This window comes from Frankliniella occidentalis, unplaced genomic scaffold, assembly GCF_000697945.3.
Source record: "Frankliniella occidentalis isolate FOCC.00 unplaced genomic scaffold, Focc_3.1 Scaffold78, whole genome shotgun sequence".
Classification (NCBI taxonomy): domain Eukaryota; kingdom Metazoa; phylum Arthropoda; class Insecta; order Thysanoptera; family Thripidae; genus Frankliniella; species Frankliniella occidentalis.
This window is the reverse complement of record NW_026267208.1, coordinates 625,422-650,577: the sequence shown is the minus strand read 5'-3', so window position 1 is coordinate 650,577 and position 25,156 is coordinate 625,422. Positions and strand designations below refer to the sequence as shown.

Here is a 25,156-nt window from a genome sequence, read left to right as displayed (position 1 = left end):
TGTGACCCGTTTCCTGTGATGGATGGTGGTACAGGGTAGAGGGAAGCAAGAGTCCTCAAGTAGGGCAGGCCATTTGGGCGTTAATGTCTTGAGATACAAAATGTGAATTGTACATATTTTTTTAAAGAATATAAATCTTTATATTTTATCTGCAGGTCATGATCCCCCCAGATTTGAGATCAGATTTTTTTCTGATCTTATTTTATTTCTTTGATATTAGTTAATGACTTTTTTTTGTTCCTTTCTTTCTTGTTTGAGGAAAAAGAAGCATGCCCCGTAGGTTGTCATATAAGATTTGTGTAAGCATGCAGCGCTCAGGCAGATCTTTTGCGGCATCCTCCGTCTCGGTGTCGAATATTTTTTTATTGTTTAAGATAAGTATGATAATGCTGTGACATGAAGGATTGATCGTTATCCTCAATATGAGACGTGTCTCACTAGAACATGACTCACAAAACTGAACAAAGATTGTTGGAACCAAGGGCCGGAGGCAAGTTATGCTTGTGTTCAGCCGTTCGACTTAAGACGCACACAAGTCAAGTCCAGTTCTTTGGGATTAAGTGTTTCTGCTGCAGGAAAATTTTAAACAAAACAAACAAAAAAATGAACAAAACAAAAAATTTTGTTAAATAAAAAAATAATATTGTAGATGGTGGAATTTGTGAATTGTACTGAACAGTGTTGTGCTTTATCTAGATACTGTGGTCTAGATAAATATATGGGTGGCTTGTTAGCTATCCAGTATCTTTATCTGGGTAAATTATTTGACAATTTTGTCTCTATCTTCATCTAGATAAAATAAAATTGTGTTATCAAGTATAGGAAAATTAATAATGCCTCAGAGTAACAGTAGAATATTTATTTTTCATTTCCTTTGTTTCAACCGTAGCCATTTCATGTAGAATGTTTATTATCTGTCAAAGGCATGTACAACCTGTATATTTGTAGTAAGTCCTTACTAGAGATATATGAGACCCTTACTAGAGATATATGAGATGTTGTAATCCTTGTCACAATTCTGTCTGAGGTATTAAATGGTAGGTAAGAAACCATTGTCTTTTATCTAGATCAAAATATGGATGATTCTTGTGTTATCTAGATAATAAAAAACAGGTCGCTCTTGTCTTATCTTCATCTAGATAAGTTGGAAGTGTTATCTGGCACAACATTGATACTGAAGATGTTGGAGTTTGACAATTTAGTGCGAGCAGCTCACTGCATTGTGTGTGTGTGCCAGATCTCCCTCCCTCTCTGTTCAGTAGGGAAATAAATACTTTAAGGAGGATGAATTATTACTGTAAATTAAAAACATCGTAAAGCATTCAAAGAGTACAAATTCTGTAACAAGACCCTTAATGATATAATGGGTATTTTTTTTTTTCATGTTTAATTTTTGTGAACTTGGAGGTTTCAGCATGTAGCCTATATCAGACAAAAGTTATTATTTTTCTCCCTCTCCTTGTCTTTTTTTTATTTCCATCTTATTTCTTCCTCACTTTTTTATTTAGGTTTAAGGGTAAATTAAAGTGATGAAATTGCTACATGCTGAAACTTTTCCAGTGTTTAGGACTGATAGCATCAGTTTGAGGAGAATCTGTATTGTATGAGAGACTGACATATTGGCGTGAGAGATGCACCACAGAACACGGACTGCTACTGCTGTCATTTTAGCTCTTACACCATCGCTGCCACCTGCAGACCAGACTGATTGTCCCTAACTTATTTGTTCCATTCAATTAGGCTCATACCAATGTACATGTTAAGAAACAATATCTCTTCCCTTCCCTTATGAAACCTGACATCAAAGCATGGTTCATTCTTGACCTATGATGATCGTTTTTACACCATCTAGCACTTATTGCTGTGATATTCTAATCTCAATCGTTTCAGATATGATGAGCAGCTTTGTTGTAGAATAATATCTGGTGTGATGGTAAAATTAACCTTCACACCTCAGTGTTCTGAAAACACCGAAGTACTTTGGGTTTCTTCTTGACACCTCACTATTGGTATGTGCCTTTTATTCCATAATTAGGTTTCTGGCTGGCATGTGAAGTGGTGCTTAGCAGAATGTGCTTTTGTGGTGCATAAGTTTAGGTGACTGATCTGATTCCCACAGTATTTTAGTTGTCAGCTGTACAGTAATTAATGTTCTGCTTCTCTTAGCCCACAATCAGCATTCTATCTTGTCACTTTGTCCACCAATTGGAAAGTGAAACTTTTTCTTTTCCCTGACAAATTCCACTCAAAAATTACAAAAAACATTATGGAAAAAGAAATTAATATATTTTTAATGTTGTTAAACTTGTTTAACTTCATTTAATGTAAATGGCACACTTAGTATTCTGTTTCATTGAAGTATTTTATGCATCTGACTTTAAAATTTAATTTACTGCAAATTGTTTTAGCAAAATGTAACAGATATTCTAGCTGCAATGTGATAACAGGAACATAACAATGGAATGGATGAATTTTTAAATTGGTTCCTTTCACCGCAGGCAATTTACTTTGAGACAACATGAATTAATACCAGTATTGGGGCAAAATGCAAAATTCATCAAATAAACTGTCCCCCTCAGTTATCTGTTCAAATTGGCATTCTTAATTGTGGTGTAACTAGTTACTCCTCCCTTTCTTGTGCTTAAGGTACCATATATCATTCATTTTATGACAAGATGTCTGTATTTTACCATGATTGTGACTTTGAAATTTTTTTCTACTCAAGTTGTGAATATAACTTCTACCTTCTTGGATTTGAAGTACTTATTCTTGGCTTGTGTAGAATACCTAGGAAATTTGTTTAGCAAAATGGTATTGTATGTAAACATCACCTGTTTAAATTAATTTGTAAATTGTGAGTAAAGCATCAACTGGGACTCTAAAACAATTTGTCTTGATTTATCTTTCTTGTGACCCGTTTCCTGTGATGGATGGTGGTACAGGGTAGAGGGAAGCAAGAGTCCTCAAGTAGGGCAGGCCATTTGGGCGTTAATGTCTTGAGATGCGACTGATGGATAATAGGACCTGTGACGGATCTGGAGCATAACAGTTAAGAACTTAATTTATTATGAAATGTTCTATACTGCATTCTAGCCATGCCTGGCCTTTCTGATGTCAATCTGTTTTTGCGTAATTTTGGAAGTTTTATTGTAAATACTTTAATTGGCTTGCCTGCATTGTTTGCACTGCTAGTGGCTATCGGAAGGAATTCTGAACGCAATCATTCCTATGTCTCATGTAAATTATTTAGTTTGTAATACTATTTATGTGCGATCAGAATACTTCTGTGGTGATTGTTTCTCAATGCTTGCTAAATCCGTAGTCTGATTTATCTGACTTAAGTTACCATCAAAGAACAACTACCCTACCAACCAGCTCAGTCATTGAACCAATGGTTATCTCAGTCGCTTGTCAAGCTTTTGTCCTGTCACCAAATAAATTGTACACCAGACATTGATGTATGAATGGAGTAAAGTTATGTAATGTAAATATAATGTGAAACTATTCATATGCATTGTTTTGTTCTTAATCATTTTCTCAAATCTAAACAAAATAAAATTTGTGTATTATACAAAAGGCTTTAAATTTTGACCCTCTACCATATTTTCCTGCATTTTCAACGTGTGTTCGGTAGAAACGGCTTTATCGGGATCATCTAAAAAAACAAGTTAACTACCCACTTGTGAGCAAATCAAGCCTGTAGTTCAGAGGGACATAGAACATGAAACACAATTACAAAAAGAGGAAACTTGGCCAAACTTTATTAATAGCTTAGTCATAGTGGTTACAGACCCCTGATTTTCAATCAAAGATGGCATAATGAAATGGCTGTGGAAAAGCACAGCTGCTAACATCTGAAACAAAGAAATGGAAATTTAAGTGTTCAAGTTTAACACAGTCCCTCACAAAATGAGGAATACCACAATGAACCTTGAAAATCTGTAATTCTTACCTTAACGCAAATGACTGTGCTTAAACAGAACAGCACTCTACTTCAGTCTTCAGATTGAATACTATACACAAAATATCTGAGTGAAAATTAAAAGTTCTATCAGATACAGTGCCTTTATTGATTTTTTTAAAAAGCAAACCAATGTCAATACAAAAACTAGTGTCTCTCACCTGCACTTAATCAACTGATTACACTTTGCTGTACGAAGAAAGAATTAAAACCTTTGGCTATCGATTTATCCATACTTCAAAAACCTCCTAAAAAAAGTAATAAATTCTATTAGAAGCAGTAAAACTTTAAGTACAAAAAAGAGAAGTTATAAAAGGAATTTCTTACCTCACATAAAATGAAATAAGACAATCAAATTGTAAAATCTAGATAATATTTTTCAACATTATTCCACTTCAAAAGAAAATTTGTTGGCTGCTTCTCTATTCTCCATTACATTGCCTTGGGGACTTAGACCAGTGGAAGTAACTTCTGCTCTCTCCACAACATGTTGCCTCTGTCCATCCTGACGGTCTAGGTCCATGATAAGTATTTCCCTGTCCTTTCTTTTCTTTAGAGGTTGTCTATGCGCTGCTATAACAGCACGCCTCATAACTTCATCATTCATCAATACTTTCATTCCAACACTTTCTGCAGTGTCATGCAGGGCTTCCTTGGCTCTAGATGCCTGGAAAATAATAATCAGGGTTATAAGTATGTAATTGGTGAATAGGGAATTAAATTATATCACCACACAGATAAATCACATAACACACTTCAGTGGTTGAACTTTTAGCCGGGATTTGAAAATGCACGGTCCTGCCACTTGCCTGCATTCGAGCTGCATTCAAAGATCGTCGCGCTGCCCGCTGCTCGGGTGTTTCCCTGGCTCTTAGAGCAACCATACGAGCTGCATTCTGTGCACGGCGAGCAGCTGTCTGGTCGGGAGTTTCTCGTGCACGTGCCGCCTACAATCAAACCATTCATGTACAAACAATAGTTAGTAGAGTAAAGTTGCACTATAGAGTACATCAAAATTAGATCATGAAATTTACCTGCATGGCTTGTGCATTCCTGGCTTTCCTCTCAGCTGCCTTCTCTTCAGACTCTTGTCCTCGGAAGACTTCCATGCGAATGGCGTTTTGCTGCCTACGAACTGCACAGGCTTCAGGTGTTTCTCGTGCACGTGCAGCCTTCAAGTAAAGAGGGGAAATATAGAAGAGGTTCTCGAAAACTAAACATTATTTTAGTGTTCAATGTTGACTTGGATGTACCTGATTTGAAGCAGCATTTCTGATCCTCCGTGCCTCCACTGCAGGTCTTGGGGGCGACCACATTAAGGTAGGGATCTTGTTAGGATCTTCCATCAGCTGATTGCCCCAAATATCTGGTTTCATGCATTTTCAACATGATTATTGTCTTTTACCAATACTAGATCAATAATTCAAAACTTAGCACAGAAAATTAATTGCAGGACCGCATTATCAAAACCACAACTACATTGGTGGAATCACACAAATTGCAAAGTACAATGACGTGTTTATACTATCGATCAAACGTATTTATTAATAGGATAGTAAACATGTATACAACAATCACCAATCATAACCAAACTTACCAAGAATACTGGCAGCGCCTTAAAATCTTTAAAACGTCTCAAAACTATCTTAGTTGATTGAGAAAATGAATGAATTCTACGATATTGTAACTTTTAAACACTTCAAGCTCCCGCAATCTACAGAACAAAATCAATTGTGCGGTAAAAGTTTTGTTTACGAACGATAGTCCCAACAAGCGTTCTCCTCTCCTCTCTCCTGCCTGCTACCACCGTACCTCCCCTCCTCCCCTCTCCCTCCTCGAAATATTTTTCCCTTTTCTCCTACTTTTGACCTTCTATGAAAAATTCATTTCTCCTTCCACTCCTTCCCCCTTCCTCTACCCCACCCACCCGCGCATTTCTCCCCCCCCTCCCTACTTCGTGAGGAAAACAAATATCAGCCGACAACAGATGTCACACGAAACTTATTCCGAAATCAAGAGCACCTGGTTGAAAGGTGGCTTCAAATTTGAAAAGGGTTTGAACTGTTTCGTGCTGTGCCAATGTTTCGTCGGTTCGCTCGGGTTTTTAAAGCCACGGGAGCTTTCATTGTAGCTTCCGGGTAAGTCAGAGTAACCTCAATAAATCATGTTGAAAATTGTATCTACGATAAACAAAGCATTATAATTTTTAAAAATATATGTTTTAAACAATAATGACAGCTTGCCTTTGGGTTTTGGGAATATTGTAATTTTGGTGGCTTTTCAACTTCTAATTTTCTCATTAACTCTGTCACTTTCAGAGGTGTTTGGATTTGTTATCAAGTTCATTCAACAATCAATGTCATACACAATATTCTTCATACAAATGTTCTTGACTATCGTCAGAAGAAAATCGAATACATTTATTGGAAAGACGCAATCAATCAGTGTAAGTCTTGAAGCAACTGAAATGACTGACTTCGATGTTGAAATCTGTTAATGTATGGAGTTAAAACTTTCAGATTTATTAACATCAATGCAAGATGAACAAAATGTCAGAGGTAGTAGTAATTCGTCAGTCTTCTCAGAGGTTCTTCTGAGGTGGTGGATATCAGCACAGAAGACCTTAGCATGGCGTCTCCTGCACATTGTTAAAATTGGAGACAAATATGAAAAGAGGCGAGCTGTAAATGCTCTGGCCAACCTGAAACTGCTATCTGGTGAGTATTTGTACATTTTCCTGGATGTAAATAAAGTGCCGATTCTTGTCGAATACCCTATAATACATCTTTATTTACAAATCTTATCTAAAGAGTGGGACTATCAAATGTTAGCCCAAGCGTGTGATGCTCATATTGCCGTAGCCCTTTCACGAACAAAAGGTTGTGACTTACGATTTTTACTCAAGCGTCCTAAATTGTGGCATAACAAAAAACCACCCTCAGTTAAGGTATACACTATCAATTATCTCAATTGGTATCAGTATTAATTTGGAACTGTAGCATTTACTCTTATTTGTATTTTGTTTAATACCCAGAAAATTATAGAAAATATGATAAGACTCCTTCAAGCAATTGAGAATCAAAGTCATCATTCATGTGTAGAAAACTTCCTCTCTACTTATGAGGTAAGGATCTTATAAAATGTTTCTTCACCTTTTCCTTTCCATGTTGTGTCTATGAGACACCGTCTTACTGACAGGCTTCCTGTTCAATAAGACTTGCTTTAAAACAATTCCCACCCATAGCTGTTCCAAAATTGTTTTACTATACATTTGCGTTGCCATCTACACATAATTATTCAGTTTAATCTAATTGCATGCAGCGAAAAAAATGGAGAGCGGTAAGCAGTAGTAAATGGAATCCTTTGAACATTTCTTTCTTTTCTCTGATTGCTCTAAGTTATTTATCTATTTCATTAACTATGTGATTTTCAGCATAGTCATGAAGATTCACCTGGCACATCCTTGTCTCCACTTCTTGAGGATGAATTATTGAGGAAAGCCCTTGACACACTGACACACTACTGCAGTATTGATGACAATCCAAGAGGTATGTCCGTTTCATTTCATCTTCTTGATTTATAATGGCCAAGCGTATTCAAAATTATTTTTAAATACTTTGTTGATTTTAGGTGACCTCCTACTTGGTAGCTTGCCCATGTTAATGGACCTTATTCAAGTTGTTGAAAACGATAACAAAATGTTGTCAAATGTGTTATCTATAATTTCATATATATCAACCTTTCCTGATGCATTGCAAGTCTTTCATGCAACTGGTAAGAGAACCTATGTTTTGTTTGATGTGTTTTTTATTTTTTTTGCTACATTTTACCAATACTGATAAATAAATAAATCGCAGGTTGGCTCTGGGTCTTAGCTAAATGGAGTCGCCATACAGACGCATCTCTTGCTTTGCCATGTGTTAAATCTCTGGCAAATCTAGACAAGGATTCCCATGACAGTGTCTCATATCCGCAGAAGGTATTCCCTCTGTATCCACCATTTAGAAGCAATGAGGACCACAAAGCTGACATTATATTTGTCCATGGACTTTTGGGTACAATTTTTATCACATGGAGACAAAGGGATTCGGTCAAGATAGAATATCCAACCATTGGTAAGAAAGAGGTGCTGTACTTTTGTCCTCCTGTTCTTTTGCTGTTTCTGATGTTAATAGTTTTGAAAATTACCCTAGAAGACACACCTCCAAGGCCAACATTTTGGAACAACATTTTTCTTACTGTTGGATTTAGTGGCTGTGAGTAAAGAGCCACTGTGTGACGATTCAAGACATCATTCAGTCAGACTAGTTATTGTATATTTCATGAAGATCTCTCCCATTATAGCTGACAAGGTTGAAGACACCAAAAGTGAGACACCAGAGACCAGTCATTTGAATACCCAACAGTACAAGAATCAACTTCTGGACATTCGAAAGGAAGAATTTGAAATGCTGGGTAAAGACTTTGAGTATGTTCTTGCTGATCTCCCCACTGCTGCCTCCCGATGTAAAGAGGAACCATACTCTCTACCTGGGTTAGTTAAGGGAACACATTTTACGCATTTAACAATTTACGCATTTATGTCAACTTTTGCAATTACTTAATCTGTATTAATTTTTTTTTCCCTTAAAGGCTGAAGAGTTTAAAAGAAGAGGGTCTGAATCAAAATGCGTACTCTCAATGTTGGGCTCGTGACTGGCTCCCTCAAGATTGCCCTAATGTCAGAGTTCTTGGAGTTAATTACACTTCAACTTTGTCCCAGTGGTTTCCTAAGTGTCCAAATCAAAATAGGTACAAATTTTGTGTTTTATGAATTGAAGTCTCTTGTCTCCTTGTACACTACCCAATAAATCTAATCTAATCTCACCTGCCTAGAGCAAAATTGGCTGATCGAAGCATTGAGTACATGCATATGCTGCATAAAGTTGGAGTTGGACAGAGACCTATTATTTGGATCACTCATTCTATGGGAGGACTGCTAGTAAAGCGTATGCTGATTTCAGGCAAGTGCATAATGTCAACATCACCACACAAGTCTCTCTGAATTATATTTTAAATCAGTCCCCATCTTGTGAGAGAGTTCTTATCTTGTTTAGTTATTTTTTACCTGCATTTCAATTTTCAGCATATGAAAGTGAAAATAAAGAGCTTCATAACATTTTCCGTAATACAAAGGCAATAGTATTTTTCAGCTGTCCTCATTTGGGGTCAGAGCTGGCTGATCTAAAAATGCCAACAGAGCTGTTATTCTGGCCATCATTAGAGGTGCAAGAACTTAGATACAGTAAGTACTTCCATCAAATTAAAAAACAAAATGCATTTTATGAATATATTATAAAAAAGCTAGTTGTAACATTATTTCATTGCAGGGTCAGCTTCTTTGGTTGATCTCCATCTACGATTTCTTCAGCTCCTGGAGGTGTCCCCAATGACTATTCTGTCTTTTGCAGAAACTAAAGCCACTAATGTGACTGCCGTGAAGTGGCCAGTGAATTTTGTTAAACCGCACTCTGCAGGTTTGTTTGTGAAATATCAACAAAATATTGATTTTTCTGTATTTGCATTAGTAATGCAATGCATTAGTAAGTGAATGATTTTTTTTCCATCTACAGATCCTGGAGTTGGAGAGTTTTTTGAAATTCCATTGGATCACATAGATATTTGTAAACCTGTTGGAAGGTAATTTTTGAAACTTTCTTTTTAATTTCTAGAAAAACGTCACCAATTTAAGATTAATTCTAATAGTTTAATTCCACCATTACAGACATTCATTTCTATATCGTAAAATTATTAAATTAATCAGAGAAGTCCTACAAGATAACTGAAAAAAATAACACCCTGCCTGTTTTAAACAAGGAAAGGTCCATATCAACTTTGTTTTCTAGTCTGTGGATTTTTGTGTTTTGATTTTGATTCACGCAGTATTTATTTGTTTGAAACTTTTAGTCTGTAATTAGTTCTTTTGGGGGTATTTTCCCCTATGTGATACCACTAACAATTTGTCAGAGTAGTTAGTAGGTAATGAAGAGATCTGGTCAATTGACAAGAACCTGTGATGTTCAAAATGATAAATGCCAAGCAGTATTGATTTTAAGAAGTAATAGTCTGAGTGGGTACCTCTTAAACTTTGACTCCCAAGTAGATAGTGCATGTATACACTAACCCCAGGCTAAATGAACTGAGGTTTGGAAATAAATTAATCTTTATTGTACTTGTTACAATTACTGTTTTACAATCTGATATATTCTGTTGGTGTGTGCTCTTGTGCCAATTCTGTGTGATAATTGACTTTTTCCTATTAGCGTGTAAGGGTTGTTTGACTTGAGTTTTTTTTTCTTTTGTTTAATGATACAATCTTTCACTATGAAAACCAAGGTCACTTTGGCTGATATTTTTCCTTGACCAATTTTGAAACCAGAAATGAGATGGTATGATAAAATAGTCCTAAGAGAGAAACTGATTAAAAACAGCATATTGTCATGTTTTTGTTGTTGCTTTCTGTGTTTTTTTTTGTTTGTTTTTTTTTGGGGGGGGGGGATATTGAATGACATGCTAATAAATTTTATCTCAAAGAAATGTTAATTTTATTTATGATTTTATGAAAGAATACATAACCAATTAAGGGTAATAAAAAAGTCTTTGTACTTAAGGGATGTTAGCAAGATAATCCTTCACAGTTGCTGGGTCCAACCTCTTGAAGCCATTAGCATCACAGATGCCAACTTCAATGTTGTCTGCAGTAATCTGACCCTCAAAGCTCTCTTTCAGAGTAAGAATTGCTGTGTGAACAGCATCATCCAATTCTAAATCTTCACTGTACCTAAAAGAATGAAGATTAGATGAGTGATTACGTATGGGTTTCTATTTCAGTAATAATAAGAATAGGTATGTGTCACATTCATAATACCTTTTCTCAAGGAATGTTTTTCCATTGATAAAATTTTTGCCCATGGCTGTTGCTTTCCAAGCAAAGTAAGCACCAGATGGATCACATTGAAACAAGTATGGTCTATCATTGTCCCACCCTGCAATAAGAAGAGACACTCCGAATGGCCTTACACCTCTGAAACAAACCATAATTTTGGGAATGAGGAACACATACAAAAGAATTTTAACTTTGAAATAAACAAGTAATTTGTTCACTGAATAGTTACACATACCCAGATTGAGTATACTCTTGCATAACCATGGCAATACGCTGAACAAGTTGAGCAGTAGGAATTGGCTCATTGTACATCAGCTGATATTGTTGTGCCATCTTTCTTGCTCGCTTCACTAGAAGACGGTAGTCAGGTCCCATGCCTTCCAGGATGAGAAAAATATTAAATCACGCATAAATTTTAGTCTGGGTTTAGAATGAAAGTACGTAGTAGTTATAAATACATACCACTATAGACCATTCCAATATGATTGGTTATCATCTCCACTTTGTTCACACTATGTTCTTCATAGAGGATTGACTTGTGTTTGTTCTCTGTTGCAAGAACAACACCATTGGCCGCTAAAGTTGGAATAATCAATATTAAAATATAATAACAGTTTATTATTAAAGTTGACCCAGTCAAAATTAAATCAGCCTATGACTCAAAATGCTCGTACCTTTTATTCCAACAGAGGGAGCACCTGAAGCAACGGCTGCCAGCGCATATTCAATTTGAACCAGCTTTCCCGAAGGACTACGGAAAAAGAATTCAGCTCATTGCAGTGATAATCGGGAACAAACTCATATTTGCTAAGACGTGGTAATAAGTACAGCATTGGGGTAACTAGAAGATTTAGTGGGAAAATATTCAAAAAGCTGATGTTTGATGGAACGCATTTCATGAAATGGGACTAATAAAATAAAAATAACAATGACAACAAAAATTTTGACAGGCAATGATTCATCAAAGTACCGGTCGCTACGAAATGGGAAGGAAATTTCGCCGTTCAGAGGATAGTGAATTGGAGATGTATAAGAGGTTCAATAACCCATTTTTCTAACGAAAAGGAGTCTAAAGTCGAAAACTCTGATTTGATGTTAAAAGAAAGTCCAGGAAAGGATGAACATAACCTAACTTCACAGCCAGTTCACCGGCTCAGAAACAAGTCATACCCAATGCAAAATAACATTTAATCATGAAGGTGAAAGAAAAGTAATTAGCGACACTATTCCAAACACAATATAAGTACCTGAATGTGGTAAGTGAGAAACTATAACGTTCAGACGCCATGATTACAGTGCAGACTTCGGGTTTAACTTCTGGCGACTGAACACTGACTTCGTTTTGTTTCTTCTTCAGCACGCTGTCTCGTATGAGAAATTGGGTTTTTCTCTTTCATTCTTGATATCTCCCGTTTGTCGGTTGATTCATTTGCTTGTTTTGTGTTACCTTGACAATTTTGCATATTCAGTTTCTCAGCAATGGCTGCTGGTTGTTGTTGCAAAAGTGGATGGGTTGATGGTTAACTTTATGTAAAGTGTGAACAAAAGTATTTGCGATGCAGTCGAGTGTGTATGTTACCGCATCAGGCCCTGCGCTTTCTCTTTTGCTTTATGAGAATACAAAGACACCAGGGTATCAGGTAAAGAAACTGTCATACCGGCTTAGATTGTTTTGCTTGTCGTTTTACCTTACCTAAATTTTACTCACGTAACCTCACATTAAATTTCATACACTGTCTTCTCCAACAAATTTTTTATAGTCATTATTCAAAAGATTTAACATTAAACAATTCTCCTCGAAAAAATTGCCATTTATACTTAAGAAATATTTTGTAACAGCTCCCTCTGTCCTTCAAAATAATACCTTAGTACTATAATTGTTTATCTTTTCGTTAAAAGTCTGTGTTGTGATAAATACGATAATTATAAAGATTTTGTCATTTGCAGATGGGGTTTCTTCTCGGTGCTGTTGTTAACCAAGTCATCGATACCATAAGTGACTCGCAGATTAGAGTTGAAAAAACGGAAATAATTATTAGTGAGTTACTCATAGTTAATAAAATGTGTGTATTTCTCTTGTAGTTCAAATTTAGTAACTTATCTATGGTTTTACTAAATTTTGTCTTGCAGACATTAGCTCTATCTTACCTATTCCCTCATCCAGCTGTGTCATTAATGGAGCTGGAAAAATTGACAAAGAAAAGTTGAATACTATTGTAAAATCTGAAAAGGTAATAGGAGACTCTTCTGCAGGCTCATGTTTTCAATCTATTTGTACTAACTCATACTCTGACCACTAATAGTAACTTTGTCATCAGAACCAGCAGCTTAGGAATGGAAGTCAAAACCATGATATTGTTGGGTGGTATAGTTTTAAACGTAACTCCATTTTTCAAATGTCTATGAGAGAGCAAGTTGTGCATTTGCAATTAGCAGAAATGGCTAAGGAATTTATACCCGGAGGCTCTCCTGATTTATTTGTCCTTTGCCTACTGTCAAATACACTTACATCACAGGCTACTCATGTTTTTAAACATTCCTTCATGCGCTACCTCAGTGGAAAAAAGTTAGTATAAATGTTAAATGTAGGTTCTGTGTTTTACTGTTAGTAACTTGGAGGGCTCTAAATCCTTATGCCATAATTATTATGTTTGCAGTGCATTTGACATCATACCTCTACAAATTCACAACCTAGGTATGTCTCAGGCCACACAGTACAAAAATACTGCATGTGCCCCAGGCAGAGCAGCATTACTACAAGAACTCTTTGATCGGATCAGGTAAAGTACTTTCTGTATCTAACATCTAAACATTCTGATTTGTCCTGAATACATTACCAATATTTTTTTTCTATCTATTTTCAGCACTCACACTCCAGGGAAAGATCATATGCTACAAGTCCAATCAGAGCTCCAAGTATTGCTTAACAAACGTGTCCAAGAGTTGTCAGAGGCTGAAAACACTCGTATTACCTTAGAAAATGATGTAGATGCCCTTAGACGTAAATTGGAGCGAATTAAGAGTATGTACTTTTTATATCTATAAACCTCCAAAGTTCTGCATCGTATCTTCCAGGACTTTCAGTCAATAGTTGAAATTGTTTCAGGCAAACAGGGGAAAAGAAGAAGTATTCCTGGTGCCCAGAACAATGGCACTGAGACTTCCACCCAGAGCTATGAGCAATCCTCTGTTATGAACCAGAACAATCATAAAAGGTGCATTTCATCATCTTTAAAGTAGAAATTATGGCTTGGTCTTAAAACTTCATGTCACCTGTATTTTCTTTGTGTTGTAGAGTTATCACCAAACATGAAGATGGAGATGCTGTTCAAGATCATAGTGCTAACGTTAAGACAGAAAATCACATCAGTAATGATCGTACAAGTCCTGTGCTTGGAATGAACCAACGGCGTAGGTCAACCAGACCTCGGAGCCCTTAGACAAAACAGAGTGGCACCTGTTAATCCTTGTTCATTTCCCCCCCACTTGTGATTACCTATATTAATGTTTTATTGTGCCTTACATGTTTACCTTTTATTATTTTGCACAGGAAACGAGGTGCAAGGACAAATGTTTCGTTTCCTTTTTGGCACCTACATAAACCTTTCTTTTTGATAAGTGATTGTTTGAAAAAATAAATTATTATTCTACTTTGCCTAGTTCGGACTGGTACTTCCCCCTCCCCGACATGGTAGGATGAAGGCCGCCGCTCCTCGAGAGGACAGTGATAACGCCGCGCGGTTCACCTGTTAGTGGGCGACTGATAGGCGAGGGGGGGGACCGGGGGCGGGTGAGGGACTGGGGCGTCGCGACGCGTGTTGCAGTGCGGCTGCCGACGTCGACGCGCCCAGACGCAGCCCCTCACCACCACTACCCGCCCGGCCCGTTCAACCTCGCGAAAACCAGAGCGCCCTGAAGGAAACCCCCGCATCTCGCTCATTGGCTTTCGCAGACTCGGGACGCCGGTCAGTGTGCGGCCTGACTCGAAGGCCCAGCGGCCCGGCAGGCGGCGGGTGATGTCATGAGAAGCAGACGACGACGGAAAACGATCCTTCCCGTCGGCGGACACTCGCCATGCAACCCAACACGGGCATGCACAAGTTGAGGGTAAGCACGCTCGACTGGCCGGCCCGGCGGCCGGGCAGGCGGGGCGCCCGGCAGGGCGGGGGAGCGCGGCGAGGTGATTTGCGAGGAGGTCATATCTATTCCTCTGCTGCCGTGAAGGCGCTGGGAAGGCTCTCGAACGCGCGCTGCATGCCTGTGCCGCTACTGTCACCGCGATGTCAACATGTGTGAGCCGCGGTGGCGGTTTGAACTCGCGGGGAAAAGGGAGAGGGGGGATTAAATGTGAACAAATTCGGCCGTGTAGACCTCTGCCGGCGGGGCGAGAAAAGTGTAGGTCTAATTCAAGGGCAATGGGAATGCGGCGATGCGTTTACTCGGTATAATCTCAACAACTTTTCCTCTATTAAGGCCTGTGTCGGTCTAGACTGAGCGTAGCCTTCGCCAACGGCTTAATGACGTTGGGGTCCGGGGACGAAGGGGAATGCCAGTTTATTTCGCCCTTCGCCACCTCCCTCGAATTTATGCTCCATCCTCTCTTTCCTCGGCCCACAGGCTTGCCACTGTGAGTATAGACTCGTAACGTGGGTCTGAGCGAACGAGGCCCCGAGCTTAAACTGAGCTAGTTCTTCAGATAAAAACAATGGTGTGGTGCAACGTATGACAACCGGATGATCATTGTGTTGTTATGTTGTTTATATGAGTAGGTAAAGTTTAAGCAGGGGATTACGGCTCGTAACGCTTTTATCGTGACTTGCAAAGAGATAAGCAAATAAAGCACCACCCACAGACCTTTGAGCAACGCCCTCTGGTACATCTTCCCGGTCTTCCCTCCTTAATTAAAACCTCAACCCCCTCCACTCACCCTGCCCCCTCGCCTCGTCTCTCGTCTGTCCAAGCAAAACAAATGACGCCTGAGTGTTAAGTGAACGTTCTAATGGTCACGGAAAGGGGAAAGGCCAACAGAAGACAAACATAGCAAACTATACTACCGGAACCGTTTTCCATTCAATCTTTTAATTCCCTGCCCTCACCTCATAGTTCGCGTCCTGCTCGGTGCTGCTGCTGCTACTCACGCTCGCCCTGGTGGCCAGCTCGCTGCTCGTCGCCCGGTATGCCGTTCAGGTAAGCGACAGCAGCAGCGCAAGAAACGCGTGTCATTCGTGACACACAAACTGTCTGCATTTTCCATTGATCCTCTCTGTTGCCCAGCAGGCATCCTCCTGGTGGCTGTCGCTGCTGGCGGTCACGGTGTGTCTGCTCGGGCTGTGCACCTGGATCCAGTTGGCGGCCTCCAGAGCCGGCCGGTGGCGGGTCCTGCTCGCCCGTCAGATCGCCCTGAGCCGAGCACAGGCGTCGGCCAGGACGTTGCACAGGCCAGGACTCGGGCCCGGGCTGGCCCCAGACTTTTACAACAGCGTGAGTGGTGTAGTATTGTGTTCTTCAATAAATGCTCATCTGCCTACCAAAGTGTGTCGTTCCATTTAGACATTTGTCTTTTACAGTATGGTGGATCTCGATCGAGTTCGACAGGGATGGGGATCACCCACATCGCCGTAATCCCTCTAGAATGCGAGCTGGATTCTCATGTAGGTCCTTTTGGTTGACTCTTGCCGACGTCATGATTTGTTTACTTTGGAGTGAAAGCCTCGTCACAGTCAAGGGCCAATGCATATTCATGCTCACGACCTGTTTGCGTTCAAAATGATCGAAACGCTCTTAACGCATCTCTGACGCGTCCCGGGTGTGCCTGATCTTCGAGAGGCCATAATGAGGGCCTCACAGACCCAGAGCTGAAGATGTGCGACAGTGCCGGGCAACGAGCCACCATAAGTCAAAACCGTGCCAACGACGTGGTCACGACTCTTTCTTTTTAGGAAGCGACGGAGCAAAGTGTTGTATTGCACGCGTTATTGTAACGGCTGGAACGGGTTGTGATAAGGATCGAGATACTGATAGTTACGCACGTTAACGATACGGCCTATCGCGCTCGAGTGCGGCCTGGCCAGGGGGCAATAATCCTACATGTTTCACCTTGGCCGGCGAGCGCCTGATATGGTCGGGGTAGGCAACATGCCCAGCTCGTGTGCTCGACGGGACTGCCTATGCTCGACACCCCCGGAGGCTGAGATCCCCAACCCCGCCAAACCTGCGTTCTACCTTGTTGGAATTATTAATAATCGACTTTTCTTTGTCGTTCGCGTTCACATTTTCCATCGCTATTGTGTGGAAACACTCCAATCTTTGTTAGAGGCTGCCTCAGTCCGACCGCCTGATAATGAAGGGGTGGGCAACCCGCTCTGCTTGTGTGTTTGACGGGACTGCCTATGCTGTCACTGACAGGGGCTGAGAGCTCAACCCTATTTTGTACGGGCTGCTGGTTTTTGAAATATTTTTTTGTACGGTAGTGACACCGAGTTTGCTGCTGCAGATGGGGTACCGCGTGCCGGGCCCGCCGCCGCCGCCCCCGTATGCGCTCACCGACCTGCCCCCGAGCTACTGCGTGAGCACGACGGACGAGTCGCGCCCCACCGACGGCGCCGGCGGTGCGTGCCCTCCTGCCCCTGCGCCGCCACCACCGCCCGGGCCAACGGGGCTAGAGCAGCCCCCGCCCTACGCCGTGGCCATCAAGAGGGACCACTTGGTGCAGGAGGCGGCGGGCGCCACGCCCCCGTCCCCCGCTGTCACCGCGGCTGAGGGCGACAGCACTGCCGGGGCTGGGGACAACAGAAGGAGCACCCCCGTGAGTCGCAGGCCTGTCTTGTGGTTTTGATATTAAACTTTCGTCGATAAGGGCTTTTTAAACCGCAGCCGTGGACAACTACTAGTCAAGTGTTGCGAATTGATTTTTCGTACGGTAACAAATATCAGGTGTAAAAGAAACGTTGCAATTTTTGTAGTGTATGCGAATGCGAAAGTCCTGAACTTCACATATAGTGGTGGCATACACTGTTTGATCATCCAACGTTGATAAAATATCTTATCTAACGAATAATTTGGATATTGTGATAATCGTCAAAGTTGAGTGGGAGGTTATAGAAGTGATGCTGTGATCCCTGGTGAAAATGAAGGATTGTGAAAACAAATCAATAAAAGAGAATAAATGTAAACCACATCTGAGAAATATACGTGGTATATTTCTGAAATAAATAAAAGTTTGTTTCAAATTTACATAGACAAAAGTACAAACTACTGTATTTTCATATATTTTAAAAAATAGATTTTGAAAACAAGGGCAATATTTGGTCTGACATAGAAGCATGCTCTCTAATTTTAGAGTAGAGGACACATGAGTCGCAGGCTTTTGACTGAAGCAAGTATGTAACTGAACTAAATTTCAGAGATTATGGATACAGATAAAAATTGATGTAGAGTAATGACCCTATTAGTTAGCAGTGCTCTAGGATCAACTTTCATTTCCATTTGAAGGCATTATAAATGAAATTATTCAATTTACACTTACTTTGATCCAGAATTGAATCTAAGTATGGTAAAAAGTTTTGGTAAGTGAAAGACAAATTGTAGTGAGCGAAAGTAAGAATTCACTATGCACAACATAGTAGTTAAAAATTATGTAAAAACTAATGATACATATAATTTATGACACAATAAATAAAATAATTTGATATGTTTCTGGTCATACATACATGTCTTTTGTTGATTAGTGCACACAACAATACAAAACTTATTTGTAGTATGGCTGCACCAAAAAAATCACAGATTGCATTATTAAACAAATGTCAAAAAACCTAGAATCGATTTGAATGGCAAACGCAATTCTCAAACACACTAACACACACAAATACATTCATAAACAAAAACACATTTGATAACAAGTATAATACCATTCTTCTATTAGTTGCACTAGATTTAAAAGCAGAAAACTAATTTCATTAAGCAGTCTAAGTTATGTTTGTACCTAGAGAAAAATAACTTTTGCATGTTTGTGAAGCTACTTTCCACCATGATAATGGTGTGAAAGTAAAAATCATTGTTGGCTCAAAACAAATGGAAACTTAAAGCTATCATTTACCTGGTGACTTGGTAGAAACTGTTAAATGGTGAACGGAAGATACTACACAGCGTTCACAACATAAAGGACAGTTAACTATAATGGAAAAGATGGTGATTGAAGGGATGCCTACACCCTACACAAAACTACTAACAGTTTCATCTAAGAAAATAGGACGACGGGGTTGCGACGGCGGTGGCATGGAAGAGACAGTCTCCTGCCGGTTTGTGATTTCACCAGCAGGCACTCTTGGTGGGGCTGGCGCACGCAAGTACTTAGGTTTAGGGGGTAGAGGGGGTGGGCGAGGTGTCTCAGGGAGATGAGACATGACCGGGAGGCTTGAGGGAGAGTGGTCACCCACTGAGCAGCCTGAAATTAAGAGAAGACAGAATATAAGATTAGATAGGAGATTATTTCACACCTTATTTTTTTGTTCAAATCAATCATGTTAAAAATAAAGTAAAAAGAAACAGAGTTATTATCAGACATCACCAGTAACAGAAAAAACAACAACAACAATTCTAATTCAAATTTTACTTTCTGCTACACACCTTGAAAGTAAGTCACACTTAGAATGCAGAATCACACCAGGAAACACAAAATAACACAAAAATACCAACATTCAACACATTCGACTTGAATTTCAACATATACTGCAAGCAAGTGTGGTGAAAAGGCAAGGCCAGGGCAAAAGGCTATGAATACTGACCTGAAAAATAGTTCTGAGCCTGCCGGGGGGAGGGTATCACTGCATCAGAGCCAAAGCTATGATTCAGGAATCCAGATCTATATCCCTGCCCTTCGTGGTCAGACATGACCACTCGGCACATGGCGTCCATGGAGTGGACATCTGGCTCACTCCCAGCGTTGCAGTGTCCCACCCCGAGCAGGCTGTCCAGGTTGAATGTATGACACGCTGTCAACACAGGGACGTCAACCCGTCAGCCGGATTGTCTGCCAGAGTGTTTAGTAAGTTAGTAAGAGCCACCAAACCGAACCCATGCGCCACACATTCGCAGTTGCACCGTTTATAGAAAATTTGAAGGAGCCAAGGCCAAAGAAGTGAATTTTGGTTGTGATGTTTCCTTTCCATTTCCTAGGGTTCTTCTAGGGGAAGGGTAGTTTCAATCCCCAAAAAGATTCAAGCAGGTTTAGCTGATAGACAGTTAAAGTACTCCCAAAGCAACCGAAATACAGAGGTTTGGGAGAGTTGTACATAAATGATATCTATGTTGCAGGACAGTGATGATAAGTACTTGAGAATGTTAGGAATATCTGGTTGATCCAGGAATTGCAGGGAGCGGATGTTTGCAGAAATTGTAAATATTCCCTGGGAAATCTTAAATAACCCTACCCAAACAGATGCTTTAAACATTTAGGGCACATATTAGTTTTAATACTAAAGTAACCTTCAAGGGTAGTTAGCAGGGCAAGAAATTGAAATAAGTTGAAGAAAGCAGGAAAAAATGCCAACGCGCTTACATTCATATTCATTCCACAGAGATCAAATAAAATAGGGAGTTAGTCAATAACTTGTTACATGACATAAATATTACATAAATACATGAACCGAGCACATTTTGTACAACCATAGTGCAACATTCAAAAAATGTTATTTTAATAGCAGTTTTGAAAAATGATCAAAATTGAAGGTATTCATAAGCTTGACTTTGAAGTGCACTCAACAATCCATCACACTTACCATGATTATGGTTCACACCTGAAGACCGATTGCTGTCACTGTTTTCAGTTACATTTTGGGGCTCTGGCCCTGAAACACTGTTGGACCGATCCCTACGTGGCTGAAGGAACTTCTTTAACTTTTTACTGCTCTGAGGTGCATTTTCTTTATCCTAAAATGAAAATAAGAAGTACTGTAGTAATTTTTTTTATCAATAATTACAATATGTGCATTTGGACATTTTAATCACCTTTAAAAAATCTGGCAGTTCAAAGTTGATTTCCGTTCCTCTCTGATCTTCAAGGCGACTCCTTTGAGCTCTCTTCAACCCCTCATAAAGTTCTAAGGAAAATAATGATGACAGCAGTCAGGAAAAATGTCTCAAGCCAATAATTTCGAATTTGAAAATAATGTCTACTATTAACATAAACATACCATCACTTTCTGATTGACCTAAAAGTTTTGCACCAGGTTTCCATTTTGCTATGAGAGGTGGTTTGGTGGTTGGAGGTGGTGGTGCAGGCTTTGATGGAGCTGTTGATCCAACACTGCATATTGTTGTATTGGAACCCTTAGCACTTCCCAGGCTGCCAGAAAATTTTTTGCTGCTTTTTCCTCGGAAATCCTGAAAATTTTGTTATCAATACATGGAAACTCATATACGTTAAAGAAGGGTCATTAGGTAGGAACTGGAAGTGGCTGGACTCACTTTTGACTTGTCATGGTAGGCAGAATCTCTCCTTAGGAAACGGCCAAATATGCCAGATGAATGCTCTGAACCCCAATCATCGGACTAAGACAGAGTACAATAAGAGTGTTAGTCAATTTGGGCAGAGTGAATTTTGGAGAAAGAAAGTTAACTCACTCGAACAGATCCTTGGTCTGAAGCAGGGCGAGTGGAGGGAGCTGCTTTTCCCTGAAGTAATTCCTCAAAAACTCGATTTGTAATTTCATCAAGGGAAGCAGATGGGACGGAAGGGGCGGGACCAGGAGGAGGAGGTGCTGCCATAAGAGAAGATGTGCTGCTGATTGAGTGATTTAGTGGACCACCGTTCAATCCCGGAGTCATGTGTACACCTCTGTTAGCTGCAAAAACATAAAATTAAACATGAAACATAAGATATTGTTATAACACAGATACAAAATGATAAAATAATCACAACAAAGAAGACTGTTGTTTGCTTTTCATCCCTGAATTAATGCATACCTTGAGATATTTCCTCAGAGCTGCGAGTAAGAACCTGCAACCTCTGGTTATCCACTGACGACACAGGGGTACCAAGACTCACCATCTCACTTCCATTAATCTATAAACAAAAATAGGAAAATCAGTTCTGTTGAAAGATGTTGTTTTATTCAAGGGAAGGCTAAAGAATGTTCATTGATCATTAACTTACCATACAAACAGTGACTAGGTGTAAACGGTACCCATATTTATGTAACACAGGACGCAACACCTCTCCTAATGTTTTACCAGGTCTAGATTTAACTCCAACAGTTTTACGGTTTGGGAGATCCAAACGAAAAACCACTCTGGGCTCAACTCGCACCTCTTTGTTGCTAAGGATAGACGATACTTCATCTGGAGCAACAGCCTTGGGATTGCTTCCAAGGAAAACTTGGAAATGCTGATAATGGAGGCCTCTCTTCTCCAACAGTCTTTGGATTAAGTCTGATACAGTTTCATTGTATCTAGTCTGAACAACAGTTGTGGCCCCGTCCGGCAGGATCACACGGCAAAGTGAAGAGTTTTCCCGTTCAGATGTATCTCCAGAGGTGACAGACTGGGAGATAGTACATTAAAATTTATACATTAATGTTGAGTTTTTGCTAAAAATGTGTAATACCAATCATTGATTGGCAATAACATAATATCTACTCACTTGTCTACTGAGTGAACCACGTAATGCAAGGTCCCATGATGCTAATGAGGAACGACTACTGGTTACATCTGACCTAATAGACACAGTGTCATATTGTTCTCTTCTTGTTCGTAATTTTGAGTACTCAGACTCTCCTCTGTCTTTTGATTTTGATCTATTTTTTCGGTGCCATGGTAGTAATGATTTCCTTCGCCTATCTTCCACATCACTTCTACTTTTCTTCAACTGTAACACAAATAATGAATTGTAGCAAAAAACACAACAAAGAATTATAAAATACTCTGATTTTAATTGTCATACCTTGTTTGGCCGATCAAGTTTCAGCCCTTGATCTAATTCGGTGCTACCATTGAAAGGCAATTCTTGACCAGATATCTCCCGGAGGAGACACTCTTTATACAGTTCCGACTTTATAAAACGAGGATAGCTATCAAATTTCATCAAGTTAAAAATCTGTTTCTGAGCCTAAAAATAAAAATCATGTGAGATTAATTAAAGAAAACTCTATTCCTCCAAATCATAAAAGTAAATTAAACAACCAAAAGCGCATCCCTTCAGTAAATTTTTAAGCTCAAAATTACCTGCAAAAACAGATCTGGTAGAGCATTTCCCACCTGCTCTTGAGTAACTTGTCTAGCATGGGAGTCTACATTTACAGGTTCAGGTGCACCAAGACAGAGGTGCTTATCAAATATGGCCTGAGCTTCTGACTTGCGTTCAGCAGCATCCTCTATGTGACGATATCGCTCACAAGCAACCCAGAAATAAATGTTTTCATGTGAAAACTCCTTCTTAAGAAATTCCTAAAAACACAACACAAATATTCAAGATGCATTCTGAAAGATAGACTCATAGATAGACATCATAAAGAACTACGTACAGCAAAAGTATGCAGTCCTGCTGGGTCTTCAAGTAGTCGTTCAAAGGAAGCTGACCATGCCGGGACACCTCCATTTTCTCGTGTGCCTTCTTCCTCCTCTTCTTCCTCTTCACCTCCAGCCCCTTCAGGAAGTGGACCATCATCATTCTCAGGTTGCTGGAACAAAAAATTTGCGTCTTATAATTTACTTTTCCTGACTTCTTAGGACACAAATCAGCTAGTCAGATTTATGTATTTTACACTAATAATTTTGCATGGATTTATTTTTCACGCAAAGTCACCCAGTCATAAACTGAGATACTTACGACCCATTCCATGAGATGACTGGATTCAAATCCATCGAGCCACCACATGAATTGTCGACTAAGGACGTCTAATCAATCAGAACCGTTGGCCCTAAAAAAAAGTTAGGATTGCTCTCGGGTCCGTTGTCTTAACACTTAAGTGGTTCAAATCTCGACGTGAGAAGTCTGTCCCAACGCGCAGGGCCCCCGCTCCCGGGATCGACGGATATGCTAGCGAAATGGGTCGCCATCAACAGCAAGGATGCGCAGTGTACACTGTACAGCCTTATTGGTTTGTCGCCAACCGTATCCAGGCAAGGGAGCGTTCGCAAAGAGTTGTACCCTTTATCGCCAGCCAGGCACAAGGCGTAGGCGCATCACCAGCCTACTGGGGCTGCGGGGCGTGAGAGGAGAGGAAATGATTCAACCTACGGGACAAGCACGAAGCGCGACACGCGAGATGGAGGCAGAGGGGAGGCAACAGCGCAGGTCGGTAAATCTAAGCGCGACCCAGCGAGGGGAATCCGCGGGGAACCCAACAGCGGAGCGGAAGGCCTCGTTTTAGCCATCCCGTGCCCGTGCAGGACATCTCCACCCCGCCCCGTGCCTGCCGCCGTGCGCTCCTGGAACATCAGCCTGCGTCAGCCTGCGTCAGGCGAGGACGACGCTGCCGCCCGGCCGCGTACAAATTGGAGCTGAATTCGGACTAATTCGGAACGCTAATTGAAGAAAGAGGGGGGGGGGGGGCGCCGCAACCAGGCAGGGAGAGGCAAGGGGACGACGGCCGCCACCGCGCTGGAGCCGGCTGGAGCCGGGGCGGTAAAGCATATTTCAAATACGCCTCCGGGCGGAGAGCACGCTCGTTGTGGTGATGGGTCCGAAAAACAAGTTGCTATACCCAAGGAGGAAGGGGTCAGGGGGGAAGGGGTGGAAAGCGGCGACATGTTCACCACGCAAATAAAAGCCCTTCTCTTTCTCCTCCCTATCGTCGAATTCCTTTGACAGTGTACACGAAATTAACGGCGGGCCATCGACACACACGAGACTCCGCAGTAAACAGAGGGCCTGTTGTTTGGTCCAGCCCATGCGGGCGACGATGGGTGGAGGAGGGAGGGGTGAGGGAGGGATGAGCGGAATGCGGGGGAATCAAATGTTCTCGATGGGATTACGCGCAGCTCCCCCGTTCACGACCCCGTATTGCTCAACCCGCGGCACCCACTAAAACTTTCCTTGGCATATTTCGCTCCCCATAAGAAAATATTTAAAAAATTGAACTCTTTCTCGGCTGAACCATACACCAGTGCCGTTGGAGGGGTGGCATTAGAAAGGTATCTGCGATAAGGGTAGGGAGGGGGGATGCTGGAGTTACTTCCGAGGGGATTCAGCCCCCCCCCCCCTTTCTAGACACCTCCCTAATGACCGCATAGTCACGCACTATTCTCCCAGGCGGCGTCTCAAGTGCAGCAGC

General features: G+C 40.6%; 6 protein-coding genes across 14 annotated transcripts in view; 3 read left to right on the top strand and 3 right to left on the bottom strand.

Moving 5' to 3' along the window:
- Window positions 1-3,732: 3,732 nt before the first annotated feature.
- Window positions 3,733-5,773, bottom strand: LOC113203479 (uncharacterized protein C05D11.13-like). Of its 3 annotated transcripts, none has more exons than XM_026418204.2 (8): window positions 5,559-5,773; window positions 5,215-5,327; window positions 4,996-5,133; window positions 4,717-4,908; window positions 4,289-4,628; window positions 4,123-4,209; window positions 3,953-4,048; window positions 3,733-3,854 (listed from the first exon to the last, which is right to left on the bottom strand). In XM_026418204.2, the coding sequence occupies exons 2-5, from the start codon at window positions 5,305-5,307 to the stop codon at window positions 4,347-4,349; spliced, it is 705 nt and encodes a 234-aa protein (XP_026273989.2). In that variant the 5' UTR covers window positions 5,308-5,327; window positions 5,559-5,773; the 3' UTR covers window positions 3,733-3,854; window positions 3,953-4,048; window positions 4,123-4,209; window positions 4,289-4,346. The 3 variants fall into 3 exon arrangements, with proteins under 3 accessions (XP_026273989.2, XP_026273996.1, XP_026274006.2); XM_026418211.2 differs by having other exon boundaries at window positions 3,953-4,028; XM_026418221.2 differs by having other exon boundaries at window positions 3,953-4,028; window positions 4,771-4,908.
- A 137-nt stretch (window positions 5,774-5,910) lies between these two features.
- On the top strand, window positions 5,911-10,610 carry LOC113203571 (protein SERAC1). Of its 3 annotated transcripts, none has more exons than XM_052268884.1 (17): window positions 5,911-6,099; window positions 6,280-6,407; window positions 6,481-6,678; window positions 6,772-6,908; window positions 6,996-7,085; window positions 7,283-7,300; window positions 7,395-7,509; window positions 7,592-7,735; window positions 7,819-8,076; window positions 8,158-8,217; window positions 8,306-8,495; window positions 8,594-8,752; window positions 8,837-8,964; window positions 9,087-9,245; window positions 9,331-9,477; window positions 9,574-9,640; window positions 9,726-10,610. In XM_052268884.1, exons 1-17 carry the CDS (start codon window positions 6,041-6,043, stop codon window positions 9,784-9,786), a joined length of 2,118 nt encoding a protein of 705 aa, XP_052124844.1. In that variant the 5' UTR covers window positions 5,911-6,040; the 3' UTR covers window positions 9,787-10,610. The 3 variants fall into 3 exon arrangements, with proteins under 3 accessions (XP_052124844.1, XP_052124843.1, XP_052124845.1); XM_052268883.1 differs by having other exon boundaries at window positions 8,155-8,217; XM_052268885.1 differs by lacking the exon at window positions 7,283-7,300 and having other exon boundaries at window positions 8,155-8,217.
- On the bottom strand, window positions 10,522-12,302 carry LOC113203599 (proteasome subunit alpha type-2). The gene is made up of 6 exons (XM_026418376.2): window positions 12,134-12,302; window positions 11,561-11,637; window positions 11,349-11,462; window positions 11,122-11,263; window positions 10,869-11,024; window positions 10,522-10,781 (listed from the first exon to the last, which is right to left on the bottom strand). Exons 1-6 carry the CDS (start codon window positions 12,172-12,174, stop codon window positions 10,607-10,609), a joined length of 705 nt encoding a protein of 234 aa, XP_026274161.1. The 5' UTR covers window positions 12,175-12,302; the 3' UTR covers window positions 10,522-10,606.
- A 31-nt stretch (window positions 12,303-12,333) lies between these two features.
- LOC113203590 (BRISC complex subunit FAM175B) lies at window positions 12,334-14,545 on the top strand. The gene is made up of 8 exons (XM_026418366.2): window positions 12,334-12,526; window positions 12,834-12,924; window positions 13,017-13,117; window positions 13,205-13,452; window positions 13,544-13,666; window positions 13,751-13,908; window positions 13,993-14,101; window positions 14,182-14,545. Exons 1-8 carry the CDS (start codon window positions 12,443-12,445, stop codon window positions 14,324-14,326), a joined length of 1,059 nt encoding a protein of 352 aa, XP_026274151.1. The 5' UTR covers window positions 12,334-12,442; the 3' UTR covers window positions 14,327-14,545.
- A 139-nt stretch (window positions 14,546-14,684) lies between these two features.
- Window positions 14,685-18,592, top strand: LOC113203757 (uncharacterized). Of its 3 annotated transcripts, none has more exons than XM_052268890.1 (5): window positions 14,685-14,993; window positions 15,990-16,073; window positions 16,161-16,367; window positions 16,454-16,537; window positions 17,357-17,495. In XM_052268890.1, exons 1-5 carry the CDS (start codon window positions 14,961-14,963, stop codon window positions 17,357-17,359), a joined length of 411 nt encoding a protein of 136 aa, XP_052124850.1. In that variant the 5' UTR covers window positions 14,685-14,960; the 3' UTR covers window positions 17,360-17,495. The 3 variants fall into 3 exon arrangements, with proteins under 3 accessions (XP_052124850.1, XP_026274389.1, XP_026274398.1); XM_026418604.2 differs by having other exon boundaries at window positions 14,688-14,993; window positions 17,380-18,592; XM_026418613.2 differs by having other exon boundaries at window positions 14,690-14,993; window positions 16,164-16,367; window positions 17,380-18,592.
- The window catches only part of LOC113203726 (regulator of G-protein signaling loco), a 15,197-nt gene continuing 8,095 nt past the window's right edge, over window positions 18,055-25,156 (bottom strand). The window contains exons 4-16 of one of the 3 annotated variants that reach the window (XM_026418554.2): window positions 23,405-23,560; window positions 23,106-23,327; window positions 22,825-22,989; window positions 22,525-22,749; window positions 22,039-22,425; window positions 21,849-21,948; window positions 21,507-21,727; window positions 21,351-21,434; window positions 21,077-21,266; window positions 20,892-20,983; window positions 20,663-20,813; window positions 19,670-19,876; window positions 18,055-19,329 (exon numbers count right to left, since the gene is read on the bottom strand). In XM_026418554.2, the coding sequence (XP_026274339.1) occupies window positions 19,097-19,329; window positions 19,670-19,876; window positions 20,663-20,813; window positions 20,892-20,983; window positions 21,077-21,266; window positions 21,351-21,434; window positions 21,507-21,727; window positions 21,849-21,948; window positions 22,039-22,425; window positions 22,525-22,749; window positions 22,825-22,989; window positions 23,106-23,327; window positions 23,405-23,560 (2,433 nt within the window). In that variant the 3' untranslated portion in view covers window positions 18,055-19,096. Of the gene's footprint in view, window positions 19,330-19,669; window positions 19,915-20,662; window positions 20,814-20,891; window positions 20,984-21,076; window positions 21,267-21,350; window positions 21,435-21,506; window positions 21,728-21,848; window positions 21,949-22,038; window positions 22,426-22,524; window positions 22,750-22,824; window positions 22,990-23,105; window positions 23,328-23,404; window positions 23,561-25,156 lie in introns of those variants that run through there. The other 2 variants (XM_026418562.2, XM_026418571.2) reach the window with 2 other exon arrangements.